We start from the raw sequence: 15,657 nt of genomic DNA, 5'->3' as shown, positions 1-15,657 counted from the left end.
GGATTCTTACAAACAGGTGAATATGCAAGAGAAATGAGTGGATGTGTCCACATGAACAACAGAATAAGCATCAAAAACACTAAAGTCAACAGATTGATTTCAAACAAGTTTATGCTGAAGTCAATTTCAAAAGGCTACATTTGTTAAAAGGAAAGGAAGACCCAATCTAATCTGTGATGGACATCAGCCTAAAGTCTTTATGAAAGATAGGAAGTGACAACTGCCTCACCTGGCAGCACACTGATGTCTGCAGATTTAAGATCTCATCCAGCAGCCTCAGCAGCTCCTGGAACTGATCATCCTGGTAATCAAACCGCTCCCCGAAGGTGATGGAGCAAATAATATTGGAAACGGCATTGTTGATTGTGAAGTGAGGATCGAAAGGCTGTCCTGGAGGAGGAAGAAGAGATGGAGCCTTCGTGTAGGATTGTTTCTATTTTACAGAGATTCTACTCTATGTGACATAAGACACGCCGACTACAGACCACTTCTGAGACTGTGACCCCAGGGTCTGACAACCCCAGGGTCTAACAAGTATTCTGTCAATGCCTGGGAAGTCAAACTGACGACCAGTATTTAAAACCAATAACGTGTTTAATACCGATCTTTTTCTTAATTCATGAGCTACATGGGGGTAGGTCATGGTTAGCTATTCCCTGTTATTCCCTCAGAGCCCTACACAATACTGGGCTCAGGAAAGGCAGGTAGGCACTGAGGAACCTCTGTTTAGTGAATATATGAGCCACGGTCCCTGCACCTGTCTTATGACATGCTCACCATTCTCCTCTCTTATCGTCTGGATGAGGTAGGAGGCCTCCTCCTGAATGCGTTCCTCTAAGCTCTTCTTTCCTAAACCAAAGTTCCTAAGAGTTGTCAGGGCAAATCTTCTTTGCTCCTTCCATAACTGGCCACTGGACATGATCAAGCCTGGGGAAAGAAAGCCAAGATTATGAAAGAAAGCCAACAAGACCCATGATGTATCAGATTAAGGGAAGAAAAAGGGCTGTAAGGTACTTGAAAACTAATCAGAGAAATAGTCCCGAAGCAAGGATATAATGGCTTGAATTTACTGATTGCTTGCAATGCTGTGCACATTAGCATTTTTAATGAATTCTTGGATTTAGTATTCACAGAAACTCTCTGATGAAATCATTGCTGTAAAATCAGCCCCCCCAGTTTTTTGATGAGAAAAATGAGGTGCAGGAGATAAAACTACATCCTACAAGGTTACACACTTGGAAGAGTTAAACAGGCATTCATTTTCAAGTCTGCCTAACTCCAATGCCCATGCTTTGATTACTTGTCACATACTGTATTTAAGTATTTGTTATGCTACATACTAAGTATGCACTAATGGACTAGACAAAATCAAAACTCATAAGGAGAAAGAGTTTAAATATCTTTTAAAAAAAAGATGAATCACCCAAGAAAACAAAGAATTGTGAATAGTGTGCAGAAAGAAAATCACAGGCAAAGGATAAAAAATCCATCATGAGGGGTGCAGAGAACTTCATTTATTTTTTAACACAGGTGAGACCACCACCCTCTCAATTCTTCATTCCAGTACACTCTTCCACTCCTTCCAATATCTCCCTTTCACTTCCACCACCTCAGTAAAGTGGCCCTCCCTGCTGTTCAGTCCAGGATCCTTCTCAGCCTCATGTTGATGTGTTAACAGCATGAGATGCTTTTTTCTTGACACACTCTTTTCCAGTGGTGTTCAGGACACCATGCTCTCCAGACTCTTCTGCTATTTCTCTGACTTCACAGAAATCATCATACCTTCAGTTAACTTATCTCCTATCAAATTTTGAAATGATGGACCTTTTCAAGCTTGGGTCAAAGCCTCTTCTCTTCTTACCCTTGTCCTCCATTTCTGTGAAATCTCATCAGCTCCAAATATTTCAAATAACATCTACTGATGTGAACATCTATATCTGTGCCTCCATTGCAGACATGTAACCAATTGTCTGCTTGACTCTGTTGGCTTTATACTCAGCATATTCATGATTTGCTCCATACAACTCCCCACCCAGGCCAGCCAACACCTTGTCCTTCTCCATATCCTCCTTCTTTCCTTTACGTACTCATTTGGGTGTCTACCTCATTCTCCCTCTGTCTAGATCATCATGTCCTATTGGGTATGCCTCCTGAATAGCCTAAATCCATGTATTTTCACAGTCAGTCTCCTGGTCTAACCTAATGAACTGCTATTTCTTGACACCTCCCTATCCAGGCCACCACCTTTTCTCACCTAAAACGCTACAATAGTCTCTTACTCTCTTTATTCCATTCTTTACATTATAGCTTACAGAAATCTTTAAAACGTAGCATGTAAATACAATGATTTCTTTTTCTACTTAAACCATTCAGGAGTCTCCATTGTTACTAGGATAAAAGCAACATCCTTAAACATGAACTCTTTTCGGCCAAACTTAGCATCTTTATCTTCATTTAATTATCTCCATTTAATCTCTGTTCTACCCATACTGGATACCTTTCAATTCCTCAGTTCACTGTCCTTACTACCTCAGAAACTTTTCATATTCTATTCCCTCTGCTGGATTGCTTCTTCACTTTATTACTTGTCATTTACTTACAATAGCTTTTCCTGAGTCTCAGGACCAGATTTGATACCCATACTAAGTGAACCCTAGTCTTAACTTCATAACACTGAGGACTTAAATTACTAGCTTACTTGATACTGTTTTTCTTAACAGCATGTAGATTCCAGAAAAATCAAGAATTTTTTCTGTTCTACTCACTACTCTGTCACTGGTGCCTAGTCTCGCTAGGTTCACATGGCAGATAATTGAGTAAATGAAAGTAAAATAATGGGTGAACTATTTCAAAGCAGAATTGAGAAATACCTGAAAATACGGTATCTTGTTAGAAGTATAGATTTAAGTTTTTCATTTAGAATTTTGAAAACGTAAGTTTATTTAGTGACCATTCTAAGTATTCATGCCAAACTCTTTTAACATAGATAGAAGGCTTGAGATACCTTTGGGGCACAGCCTTAATAATAGAGCATAAGGAACTGGCGGCAAGAAGGGATCACTTAATCAATAGGAATAAGCTGATCCACATCTGTTTTCTAGGGTAAGAGATCTGAGTGGGAAAGCAGAAAGAGAGCCTGAGGGCGCATTGCCTTTTCTCTGCTTGAACAACACATCACATCACTGAGTGATGAGGATACTTATTTATCAAGACTGAGTTCATGCAGCTGATGCTACTTCCCCCAATCCCTGACATTAGGGCTGACTCTGCCAGGTGCCCTGAGGGAGGACCTTCAACAGGAAAATGCAGGCACTCAGGTTCCTTATGAGGAGCTTGTTCCCTGGGGTTGTTGGACATATTTTCACAGACCACAAGAATATCAAACACACGCTTACCAATGTAAGAACTTACCTTTTTTGTTTATCAAACGCTCTTGGAGTGGCATTACAGTGCGGTTGGAAAAGTTTTGGCCTTGGTGGACAAGGGCTTCTTTAATTAAGGGCAATCCAGTTAAAAGAACGGAAGGAAATAACCCCAAATCCAAGTTAAAAACATTCCCATATTTCTTCACAAGCTGAAAAATAGTAGAAGAGTCATAGTTACATATGCACATCTCTATGTATCCTGGCATGGAGGGTATGTGGAGCTGGGGCAGCCTATATTGAGGGGAGTTTGCGTGTGTTTGTGTGTTTATGTTTGTACCTTGGGCTGTTGGAACTATTTATGCCTGTTTCCATTTCTCTTGGTCTCAACTAGACTTCAGTTCAATCCACTACAGGACACACATTCATTATAAGTACTCAACCATACGTTCATCTTACTTGGATTTAGTAAGCACATGTATCCTGAGAATAAGGCATAAAAATACAATAAAATAAGCAAGGTCTCTAACCTCAAGCATCTTAGAGTCTAGTGAAGGGAGAGAATACAGCCCATGTGACTCACCAGAGAAGGCAGAGATATGTTTAAGAATATCCAGGGTAGAAAGCATGGACATCATAGTAAATCATATCTGTTTAACCACAAGACAGTGTCCCTTTCTTCAACAGGTTCTAGGTGGCAAAAAATTCATTACAGGGCTAGGACCAGGCATAGAAAAGAGCTCACTAGCTGGAGCCATGTTAACTCTATGGTTGGCTAGCTGTGAGATCGGGAAAGTTGTTTCATTTTTTTGGATCCTTGCTCCCCAGCTATAAGAGGGAGAAAATTATTCTTCCCTTACAGTTCATGGAGGGGTAATTCCCTGGCTGTCCAGCGGACAGGACTTGGACTTTCAGTGCCATGGACCCAGGTTTAATCCTGGACGGGGAGCTAAAATCTCACAAGCAGGGCAGTGTGCTCTCTACACCCCCTGAAAAAGGGGAAAAAGTTTCTGTGAGGAAGAATGAGAACAACAATAGGAAAGGCAGTTTGTTTTCTGATACTGGCAGACAGCCACTCTAGACTCTGGGGAATGAATGGGCTCCGTGAGAAAAGCAGCATAGGTGCAGTTGCTCAAGGGGGCAACAGGAGAGAGCAAAGGGCTGATGTACAGGAGGAAGGCACTGGTGGCCACGGACAACCACATCCACTGGCAGCCACGTTAACCACCTTCCACCTTTTGTCTCATTTCCCTCACACCACCCTATGGCAGTAATGATATTATCCAGGTTTTGGTAAGGAAAGTGAGTCATGGAGAAGTAACTTAGCCAAGGTGACAGAGATATATGGGACTGGAGGTATTTGTGAGATTTAAGGACAAAGACATAAAGCTGAAATAGCACTGGGAACTTAGAGTTTACTGGATGTGACAGCGATAAACTGAGAATGAGAGCAATGGGGCAGCGAGAGGAGAGAGCGAGCACTAATGAGGGGAAGAGTGTGGGTGTGTCACAGACACCTAGGACCCAGGGCTAGGAACGGTGCCTGGAGAGAGTACATCTCACCTGTGTAGGGAGTTGGGATACAGTGTCGGAAAGGTGCTAGAACTAGACCAAGAATGTCTTAATGGCAAAAGGTGAGTGCTTAAGAACTTGGATTTGGAAGGCAAACAAATTGCTTTGTATCCAGCTTCCACTGGTTACTGTCTATGTTATATTTGGTTAAGCTATATAACTTCCCTCTGTCTCAGTTTCCAAAGGTATAAAACGAGGGCTGTTACAAATCTCATCATTGGGATTCTGGTGTTAGTAATCATAACACTAAAATTAATAATAAAATTATGTATTATATTGATATATTTAGAGTGTATTTTAGCAAGTAATTCTTGTAAGATATTGACAAAGAAATAGAGGGGAAATGGCCAGAGAGTGATACCATTTCCCTATCATGGTCCAATAAGATTTTTTTCTTATTCACATAAATGATTCTATAATAAGCCAGACAGCTATGGTAGAAAATATTTAGAAAATGGGGCATGGGAAATTAGGAAGGTTCTCATCATGCCAAACAGATCAGCCAGTTTCTTCACTGCCTTCTCACTTTCTTTCAGCTCATGTCACTTCTCCAGTTTAAAAATCTCCTGTCCACTTTACTCCACACAACCACTCGCCTACCATTCTGTCCAAGTTCAGTCAAATTTATTTCAGGATTCTATAGAGGTTATCCCCCAAGGTTTCCTATTCACAGTGAACCACCTAATGACATCTCACTTGGTTACCAAAAATTTATACCACACATTCATCACACACTCTCTTGTATTATGCTGTCATTTGATAAGTATGTCATAAATGCCTGCTGGATAAATGAAATCCTGAACAATCAATTACCTGCTACCTATATCATGAAAAGTAGCATAAGTAAGGACCAGATGTAAGTTTCAAGTCCTTGTTTGGCCATTGTCAATTTTGAATAATTTAGGCAAATCACTTAGTTTTTGACTCGATGGACATGAGTTTGAGCAAGCTCCGGGATTGGTGAGGGACAGGGAAGCCTGGCCTGCTGCAGTCCATGGGGTTGCAGAGTTAGACATGACTGAGTGACTGAACTGAATGATTGCATAGCATAGAAGGTTTACAGCAAGCACTTAAAGCACAATATAAAGAGATGTACTAAAAAAAAAAAAAACTATGGATAAATTAAAAAGGAATTCTTAAAAAATATTTGTGTGACCCATAGGAGAAAGGAGAAATAGAGGAACAAAAAACAAAGTGAAAAATAGAAAATAGTAAAATGGCAGACTTAAGTGTTTACACATCAAAAATTACACTATATACAAATGATCTAGATTCACCAATTAAAAGAGATAATGGTAGAATGAAACACTGAGTCACTTATATGTTATTATATAAGCTCATTTCAAGTATAATCATATCAGTAGGTCAAAAGTGAAAAAATGGGGAAGCATGTGCTACACAAACACTAATCAAAAGACAGCTGGCGTGGCTATATTATATCAAATAAAGTTCAGGCAAAGAAAATCATCAGGGATAAAGAATGACATTATGTAATAATTAAAGACCCAATTCCCCAAAATGACATAACAACTTTAATGTGCATAAGCCAAGTAAAAGAGCTGCCAAATAAATAAAGTAAAACTACCAGAACTGACCAAACACAGAAATAAACCTCTAATTATAGTTGGAAAGTTAACATGCCCCTCCTAGTAATCGATAGAATATGTAGATAAGGAGTCAGCAAGGGTATGGAAGCACTAAACAACACACTCATCTTTTCAAGCCTAACTGACATATAGTGCAGAACGCTCCACACAGCAACAGCAGAAGAATTTCTTTTTTTAAAGTGTCTATCATGGGTCATAAAGCCAACCTTTGCATATTTGTTCAAAGTTGAAATCATATAGTATATGTCTTCTGACCCTAATGAACGCCAACTGTAAATCATTAACAGAAAGAACAGAAAATCTTCTAATACTTAGAAATTAAAAAACACATTTCTTAAAGAAAGGCACAGATTCAGGATCCTAGCATTTTAGCTTTAAAATTCTATATACGAATCACATCACTTAACGCTACTTAATGACATTTTTAATTGAATACTTTAGTGAGAGCGGACTGTTTATGGAGGAGCCTGAAAGTGAGGGGCTCTGTCCTTGTGGGGATGGAAGCAATGTGGTTGAAAAATGATGAAGATTTAGGTGGTGATTGCTCAGCAGGTAAAGAGTCCACCTGTAGTGCAGGAGACACAGGAGACTCGGGCTCGATCTCTGGGTCTGAAAGATCCCCTGGAGAAGGAAATGGCAACCCACTCCACTTTTGCTTGAAAAAATCCCATGGATAGAGGACCCTTGCAGTCTACCACTCATGGGGTCACAAAGAGAGAGGCAGGACTGAGCTACTAGGCACACACACACACATCCTCATTTTACACTTAGAATAGGGAACCTCCAACAGGGGAAGTATAGCGTCCCCCCGCTCCCTACCAAGGATAAAATTATTAAAAAGACAAAATTATCATACTATAAATTGAATGTCCCAGTAATATGTAACAAGACACAACTAAATGACTTACAAATGTATTATATCTGTCACCCTCAAGGCTCTAACAAAAGAAACTGAAGAGAAGGCACAGGGTCACCTAGTCAGTCAAAAACATTTACTGAGCATGCAGAGGGGGTTCTGACCCATACTCTATCCAAATATCCCTAACAGGAGAGAAATTATGCAGATAACCAAGCTCCTGGCAGCATATGAGACTTCAGATGAGTGCTGTAGTTCAATATTTACACTTCTATCAGCTAGAAGGACTGAGAAGCAAGTTTTGCTTTGCACATCAAACCAGCTGCCCTTCCCTCCCCCAAAGCGCATGGAGTCGGATTCTTTAATAGTAAACAGTTAACAATAGTTCACCCCTAGAAAGCACAGCTGGAATCATTCCAGTTGATGGTGAGGAAAGAGAAGTTCAACGTCCGGTGTACCGGGTTTCCGATTTAACCTCAGCGCCCCCTCAATCTCCTGTCCTCGGTTCCCGGAATGGCCCTTGTCCTGCAGGTCAGGGTCAAGACGTGGCCCTGACAGCTTCGCTCGCTCCTACCTGCTGAATGGTCAGGTGCGCCTTCTCAGGGTCCAGCTGGAACAAATTGCCTACGAAGGGCAGGCGTGGGGGGCCCGGCGGGTAGTTCTTTGGATGCCGCCTTTTGATGAAATCAACAAAGAAGAGAAAGGCGAGTGTCCCCAGCAGGACGGTGCCAGGACGGAGCGCGGCCCAGAGGGTCGACGCCAGGGAGCTCAGGGCCTCCAGCATCACTGCGATGTCTGGTTTCCCTTCTGTCCTTAGAGAGGCACAAGCCCCTGAGGATCTGTGCGTCTGTGCGCTCAGCCGGGTTCCCAGGCCCCGCCCCACCCTACCGTCTCACCCCGCCCTTCCCTCCTCCCACACTGCTCTTCCCTTCCGCCAGCGCTCCGCTAAGCCCCACCCCGGGCTCCCTGTGGAACCGGTCCACCTTACCCCTCCTCGCCCTTCCTCAGGTCCTGCCTCCTCCTCCCTTCTCTCCGACTTTCCCCGACCTGAGTCTGTTCTCTGGGCTGGAGCCCAGCCTGCCTGCTACCCACTAGATGTCAAGCATGGGATTCCCTGGTGAACCTGCCTGGATGTCAGAAAAGGCCAGGCTGGGAGGTTTTTTATTTCTGACTAAAGAATATTCACAGCCTTAACATTGATAGTTAAGTTTTATTCCATGCGAATTTTAGGACTTCAAGCCTGGGAGACAGCATCTCAACTAACCCTGAAAGAACTTCTCGGAGGATGGGGATGATTTGGGGGATGGGTAATGGCAACCCACTCCAGTATTCTTGCCTGGAGAATCCCAGGGACAGAGAAGCCTGGTGGGCTGCTGTCTATGGGGTCGCACAGAGTTGGACGCGACTGAAGCGACTAAGCAGCAGCAGCAGTGTGGTGTGGGCAGGAACCAGATTATGCAGCAGTCTTGCAACAAAGGGCAGGTCGTCTGAATGGCAAAAGATTTTTGTTAATTAAAGGAAAACCAGATATCTCAAGTTAAGGAGTTTAGTGCTTTTCTGCAAAGTATTGGAGCTTCAGCGTCAGCATCAGTCCTTCCAATGAATACTCAGGATTGATTTCCTTTAAGATTGACAGGCTTGATCTCCTTTCAGTCCAAGGGACTCCCAAGAGTTTTCACCAACACCACAGTTCAAAAGCATCAATTTTTCGGCACTCAGCTTTCTTTATGGTCCTGCTCTCACATGTCTACATGTCCACAGTAGACATGTCCATATATGGTCTACTGGAGAAACCATAGCTTTGACTAGACAGACCTTTGTTGACAAAGTAATGTCTCTGCCTTTTAATATGCTGTCTACGTTGGTCATAGCTTTTCTTCCAAGGAGCAAGTGTCTTTTCCTTTCATGGCTGCAGTCACCATCTACAGTGATTTTCAATCCCAAGAAAATAAAGTCCCTTGCTGTTTCCACTGTTTCCCCATCTATCTGCCTTGGAGTAATGGAACGGGATGCCATGATCTTAGTTTTTTGAATGTTGAGTTTTAAGTCAACTTTTTCACTCTCCTCTTTCACCTTCATCAAGAGACTCCTCAGTTCCTCTTCACTTTCTGCCATAAGGCTGGTGTCATGTGTATATCTGAGGTTACTGATATTTCTTCTGGCAATCTTGATTCCAGCTTGTGCTTCGTCCAGTCTGGCATTTCACATGATGTACTCTGCATAGAAGTTAAATAAGCAGGGTGAAAATATATAGTCTTGACATACTCCTTTCCCAATTTGGAAACAGTTCATTGTTCCATGTCCAATTCTAACTGTTGCTTCTTGACCTGCATACAGATTTCTCAGGAGGTAGGTAAGGTGGTCTGGTAGTCCCATCTCTTGACGAATTTCCCACAGATTGTTGTGATTCACACAAAGGGGCTTTGGCGTAGTCACAAAAGCAGTGGAACTCTCCTGCTTTTTCTATGAATCGGCCAGGAGTATACACATATCGCTTCCCTCTTGAGTTCCCCGCCTCCCCTTCTGGGTTGTCACAGAGCACTGGCTGTGCTCCCGGTGTTATCCAGCAGCTTCCCACTAGCTATTTATTTTATACATGGTAGTGTATTCATTTCAATACTTCTCCCTCAATTTGTCCCACCCTTCCTTTCCTCAACGGTGTCCACAAGTCCATTCTCCACATCTGTGTGTTTATCTGTGCTCTGCAAATAGGTTTATCAGTGTTGTTTTTATAGATTCCATATACATGCATGAATATAGGATATTTGTGTTTCTCTGTCTAACTTACTGCAGTCTGTATGACAGGCTTCAGGTTCATCCACCTCATTTCAGCTGAATCAAATTTATTCCTCTTAATGGCTGAGTAATATTCCACTGTATACATGTACCCCAACTTCTTTACGATTCATTTGTTGATGAACATCTAGATTGTTTCCTCATCCTGGCTATTGTAAATAGTGCTACAGTGAACACTAGGATACATACATCTTTTTGAATTATGTTTTTTCAGGGTATATGCTCACGAGTGGGATTGATGGGTCATTGTTGCTGTTCAGTCACTAAATCATGTCTGACTCTTTCTGACTCCATGGACAGCAGCACACCATACTCCCCTGTCCTTCACTATCACCCAGAGTTTGCTCAAACTCATGTTCACAGAGTCAGTGATGCCACCTGAACTTCTCATCTTCTGTTGTCCTCTTCTCCTCCCATCCTCAATCTTTCCCAGCATCAGGGTCTTTTCCAAAGAGTCAACTCTTCACTTCTGTTGGCCAAAGTATTGGACCTTCTGCTTCAGCATCAGTCCTTCCAATGAATATTCTGGGTTGATTTCCTTTAGGATTGACTGATGTGATCTCTTTGCAGTCCAAGGGACTTCTAAGAGTCTTCAACACCACAGCTCAAAAGCATCAATTCTTCAGTATTTCGCATTCATTATGGTGCAAATCTCACATCCATACATGAATACTGGAAAAACTATAGCTTTGATAGCTTGACTATACGGACTTTCTTGGTAAAATATCGTCTCTACTTTTTAATACGCTGTCAGGGTTTGTCATAGTTTTTCTTTTGAAGAGCAAGCGTCTTTAATTTCATGGCTGTAGTCAATGTCCACAGTGATTTTGGAGCCCAAGAAAATAAATGTCACTCTTTCCATTTTTCCCAATCTTTTTGTCATGACGGGATGGGACCAGATGCCATGATCTTAGCTTTTTGAATTTGAGTTTTAAGTCATATGGTAATTTTATTCCTAGTTTTTTTAAGGAATGTCTATATTGTTCTCCTAGTGGTTGTATTAATTTACATTCCCACCAACAGTGCAAGAGGGTTCACTTTTCTCCACATCTTCTCCAGAATTCATTTTCTGTAGATTTTTTGATGGCCATTCTGACCAGTGTTAGGTGACACCTCATTGTACTTTTGACTTACATTTTTCTAATAATGAGCAATGTTGAGCATTTATTTCATGTGTTTATTTGCCCTCTGTATGTCTTCTTTGGATAAATGTCTGTTTAGGTATTTTGTCCTTTTTTTTTTTTTGGATTGGGTTGCTTGTTTCTCTGATATTGAGTTGCATGAGTTGATTGTATATTTTGGAGATTAATCCTTTGTCAGTTGCTTCATTTACAATTATTTTCTCCCATTCTGAGGGTTGTCTTTTCATCTTGCTTATAGTTTCCTTTGTTGTGCAAAAGCTTTTAAGTATGATTCGATTCCATTTCTATTTCCATCAGTCTATGAGATGGGTCAAAAAGGATCTTGCTGCTATTTATGTCAAAGAGTGTTCTATCTAGCTTTTCCTCTAAAAAAATTTATAGCTTCTGGCCTTATACTTAGATCTTTAATTCAGTTTGAGTTTATTTTTGTGTATGGTGTTAGGAAGTGTCCTAGTTTCATTCTGTTATATGTAGCTGTCCAGTTTTCCTGGCACCACTTAGTGAAGAGTCTGTCTTTTCTCCATTGTATATTCTTGCCTCCATTGTCAAAGTTAAGGTGCCCATAGTGGGTTTATCTTGGAGCTTTCTATCTTGTTTCATTGATCTATGTTTCTGTTTTTGTGCCATTCTATAATGATGACTGAGCTTTGTAATATAATCTGAAGTCAGGGAGCCTGATTCCTCCAGCTCAATTTTTCTTTCTTAAGATTGCTTTGGGTATTTCTAGTCTTTTGTGTTTCTACACAAATGGTAAAATTTTATTCTAGTTCTGTAAAAAACGACTGCATTAAATCTGTAGATTGCTTTGGGTAGTATAGTTGTTTTCACAATGTTGAGTCTTCTGATCCAAGAACATGCTATATATCTCCATCTGTTTACGTCATCTTTTATTTCTTTCATCAGTGTCTTATAATTTTCTGCAAACATGTCTTTTGTCTCCTTAGGTTTATTCTTAGATATTTTCTTCTTTTTGTTGCAATGGTGATTGGGATTGTTTCCTCAATTTCATTCTGATTTTTCATTGTTGGTCTATAGGTCTGCAAGGGATTTCTGTGTTTAATTTTATATCCTGTGATGTTACTAAATTCATTGATTAATTCTAGTAATTTTCTGATGGTATCTTTGGGATTTTCTGTGTATAGTGTCATGTCACCTGCCACCAGTTAGAGTTTTACTTCTTTTTCTATCTGGATTTCTCTTATATCATTTTCCCCCCTGCTTCCCATTGCTAGGACTTCCAAAACTATATTGAATAATAGTGATGAGAGTGGGCACCATTGTCTTATTTCTGATCTAACAGGAAATGCTTTCAGTTTTTTTCCTCTGAGAATAATGTTTCCTGTGGGTTTGTTTGTCATGTATGGCCTTTATTATGTTGAGGTAGGTTGCTCTTATGCCCTGGAGAGTTTTTATCTGGAGAGTTGCTATCATAAATGGATGTTGAATTTTGTCAAAAGCTTTTTCTGCATCTGTTGAAATTATATGGTTTTTATGTTTCAGATTTTTAATATGGTGTATCACATTGATTGAAGAATCCATGCATCTCTGGGATAAACCCCTCTTGATTATGGTATATGATCCTTTTAATGTGCTGTTGGATTTTGTTTGCTAGTATTTTATTGAGAATATTTTACAACTATGTTTATCAGTGATATTGACCTGTAATTTTCTTTTTTGGTGGTATCCTTGTCTTGGTTTGGTACCAGGGTGATGGTGGCCTTATATTAATAGAATGAGTTTGGGAGTGTTTCTCACTCTGCAGTGTTTTTGGAAGAATTTGAGGAGGATATATGTTAGCTCTCCTCTAAACGTTTGATAGAAATTGCCTATGAAGCCATCTCGCCCTGGGTTTTTGTTTGTTATTAGATCACAGTTTCAATTTCAGTGCTTGTGACTGGCATGTTCATAATTTCTATTTCTTCCTGGTTCATTATTGGCAAGCTGTACTTTTCTAAGACTATAGATATACTTTAAGGTATTATATGCAAAGTAAACTGTTACTTGATTTAATATATATATTACATTTATATTTATTCACAATAAAATATGTTTATATACTATATAATTGAAATCTAATTGATTATATATGAATATTTAATATATTAAACAAAATATGTTAAATATGAACAATAATTGGCTTCCTGGAGGCATTGACTTGAATCTCTTATAAGAAGGAGGGGGTGGGAATTTGCAACATAGTAGTGTTATCTTGCTAAGAAGAGAAAATACATTGGAATTTGGGATGATTGACATGGACCGATGTCCTTGGACACTCATTCTCAGTGCTCGCCTCCTTCCTTCTTGGTAGCTTAGCCATAAGCAAGTTTGAGTTAGATCACAGGGAGAAGAGCTTGTCATGGACATAGGCTCTCAGGTTCCCAGGGCAAACATAGAAACTCACCTAGGACACTGGCCTTGTTTCTTAGTCATCTGCCAGCTCCTGCCTCCTGTCTGTAAACACACAGGGGCCTGGGAAGTGGCTCCTCTGCTGGGCCCCCTCTGTGGTGCATGTCCTCCAGTCATGCCTGACCTGAGTATGTTTCTATGCAACTCAGGGTAACCTGAGTGCCCTGCTCCTCGTCTCCTTGTAAAAGGCCAGCCTCCAACCTGACTTTAAATAACACAGCAGCCTGTGCATGTCAGTGTCTCTAGGGGAGGACAAGGGTGAAGGGAATATTCACAGCCTGGGTGCTTTCCAGTAAAATCTGCATCTCATCCACGATGTCACAGAACATGTCCTATGCTGGCACACTAGGTGTCAGATATATACACAAAGGAAGAGGGAAAGATGACCTGGAGCTTCCAAAATAGATGAGAATAAGAGAGTTACAAAAGGACAGAAAACAAAATCCTCATGTAATGCTTTTACAGTAGAGAATTCATATTTAAGGGTCTCTGAAATATGAGCTTTGAGGAAAAAAGGAGACATTTTGCAAGTTCAGAAATTCAGCTACTCCCAGCCCTGTGTCCTGTAGCTTTCTGGTTAATTGTGATCACATGTTACTTGAGTCTGGGTCCCACTGCCTCTATTAGGGCAGGATGAGTGTCCAGGAGTTTTCCATTGATTCCACAGGGAGTAGGTAAATGTCTGCCCTACTGACTCTAGTAAACATGATTCTAGTAAATCACGCAACATGCACAGCAGAGCATGAATGGACCTTGGAGATGACTCAACAGAGTTCATTTAACAGTTGAGACTGAGTAGATAAGGGAAAGTATTTTGGCCAATTTTCAGTCTCCTATGAGGATGATCTGACAGCAGAAAAACAGAGTGGATGACAAGGGCTCAGATGCTCAGCAAGTTCAAGGTCTGGTTTGATTGGTTTCATTTCAGAAATATCATTTAGGGTGTTTTCTAGAGATGCAACTTTTCAAGAGGATACAGAGAAAGTGCACTCTGGTGGGCAGCTGGGGTTCTCATTTTCTACTCTAGAGCAAATCATCTCCCTGCCCTTCAGGACACGCAACCATTTCTCCCAGACTTACTCTTGACTCTGACAGGCTCAGGCTAGCTCCAGCCAGACTCTCTCACTCCCTCTCTCTTGCTTTCTCTTCCTATTTGTGATTCTAACGGTGCCATGATTTAGCCTTTCTCTGAATCCCAGGCGGCAGGGACGAAAGGCCCACCTCATCAAGTGCCTTTTGTTCTGAGATATTTAAATTTCTTAATTGTAACACTTGAGAAAAATAACCTTCTATAAGTATTAGTCCATTTTACTAGGTGTGTTATTTGTCTGCATGAGGCTGGCATCCAAACTCCAGGGACTCTCAGTGGCACCTGGCTTTCCGTTGATGTTATTTTCTCCCCTCAGTGACCACACACAGGAGGGCTAACAGGATTCTGGCATTTCTGTTTCCTCCTATACTATACTTTACCAGAGCTCATCAGTTGTGTTTAGGCTGGGAATACTTGTCAATCAAAAGCTGACAATCAATATATACAAAAAGATCACAACCACCATGTTGTTAACACCAGTCATGGGGCTTGGAGTAAATGCATGAGAGGATTTAAGGTAAGGAGGCACAGTAATGGCAGCAAATATTTCCACATTTGTTTCCCCTACCCTGATTTCCATGTTTGGTTATTGTGGTGACATTCTTCTTGGCTCTGGTGTCCAAGGTAGTGCTTCCTTAGATAAACCAGATAAACTGTTTCTCCGTAGAAACCTGCCGACAAATCAGGAATCCACCTGCCCTGCTACTTCCCAGGGGTCAGTCTGAGGAGAAGCAGGATAAGCTTGCCCAGGGCTACCAAGTGTGAGGGCCTTTCTGGCTGACCTCCATGGCTGTCCCAGGCCCAACTTCTAACTCTTATCTACCAT

The 15,657-nt window shown here is 41.1% G+C and overlaps 1 protein-coding gene across 3 annotated transcripts in view; it reads right to left on the bottom strand.

The window, feature by feature from the left end:
• LOC133041275 (cytochrome P450 2J2-like) overlaps window positions 1-8,274 on the bottom strand; it is a 36,353-nt gene extending 28,079 nt beyond the window's left edge. Inside the window, exons 1-4 of one of the 3 annotated variants that reach the window (XR_009689208.1) lie at window positions 7,972-8,271; window positions 3,412-3,574; window positions 778-927; window positions 230-390 (exon numbers count right to left, since the gene is read on the bottom strand). Coding sequence is in view for 2 of the 3 variants with exons in the window: in XM_061121742.1 (XP_060977725.1) it covers window positions 230-390; window positions 778-927; window positions 3,412-3,574; window positions 7,972-8,181 (684 nt within the window). In the remaining variant the exon portion in view is untranslated. Of the gene's footprint in view, window positions 1-229; window positions 391-777; window positions 928-3,411; window positions 3,575-7,971 lie in introns of all 3 variants that reach the window. The other 2 variants (XM_061121742.1, XM_061121741.1) reach the window with 2 other exon arrangements.
• Between the last annotated feature and the right edge of the window lie 7,383 nt (window positions 8,275-15,657).

The sequence above is a fragment of the Dama dama genome, chromosome 20 (genome assembly GCF_033118175.1).
Source record: "Dama dama isolate Ldn47 chromosome 20, ASM3311817v1, whole genome shotgun sequence".
Lineage (NCBI taxonomy): Eukaryota > Metazoa > Chordata > Mammalia > Artiodactyla > Cervidae > Dama > Dama dama.
The sequence above is the reverse complement of the archived record's forward strand: the minus strand, read 5'-3'. Positions and strand labels throughout refer to the sequence as shown.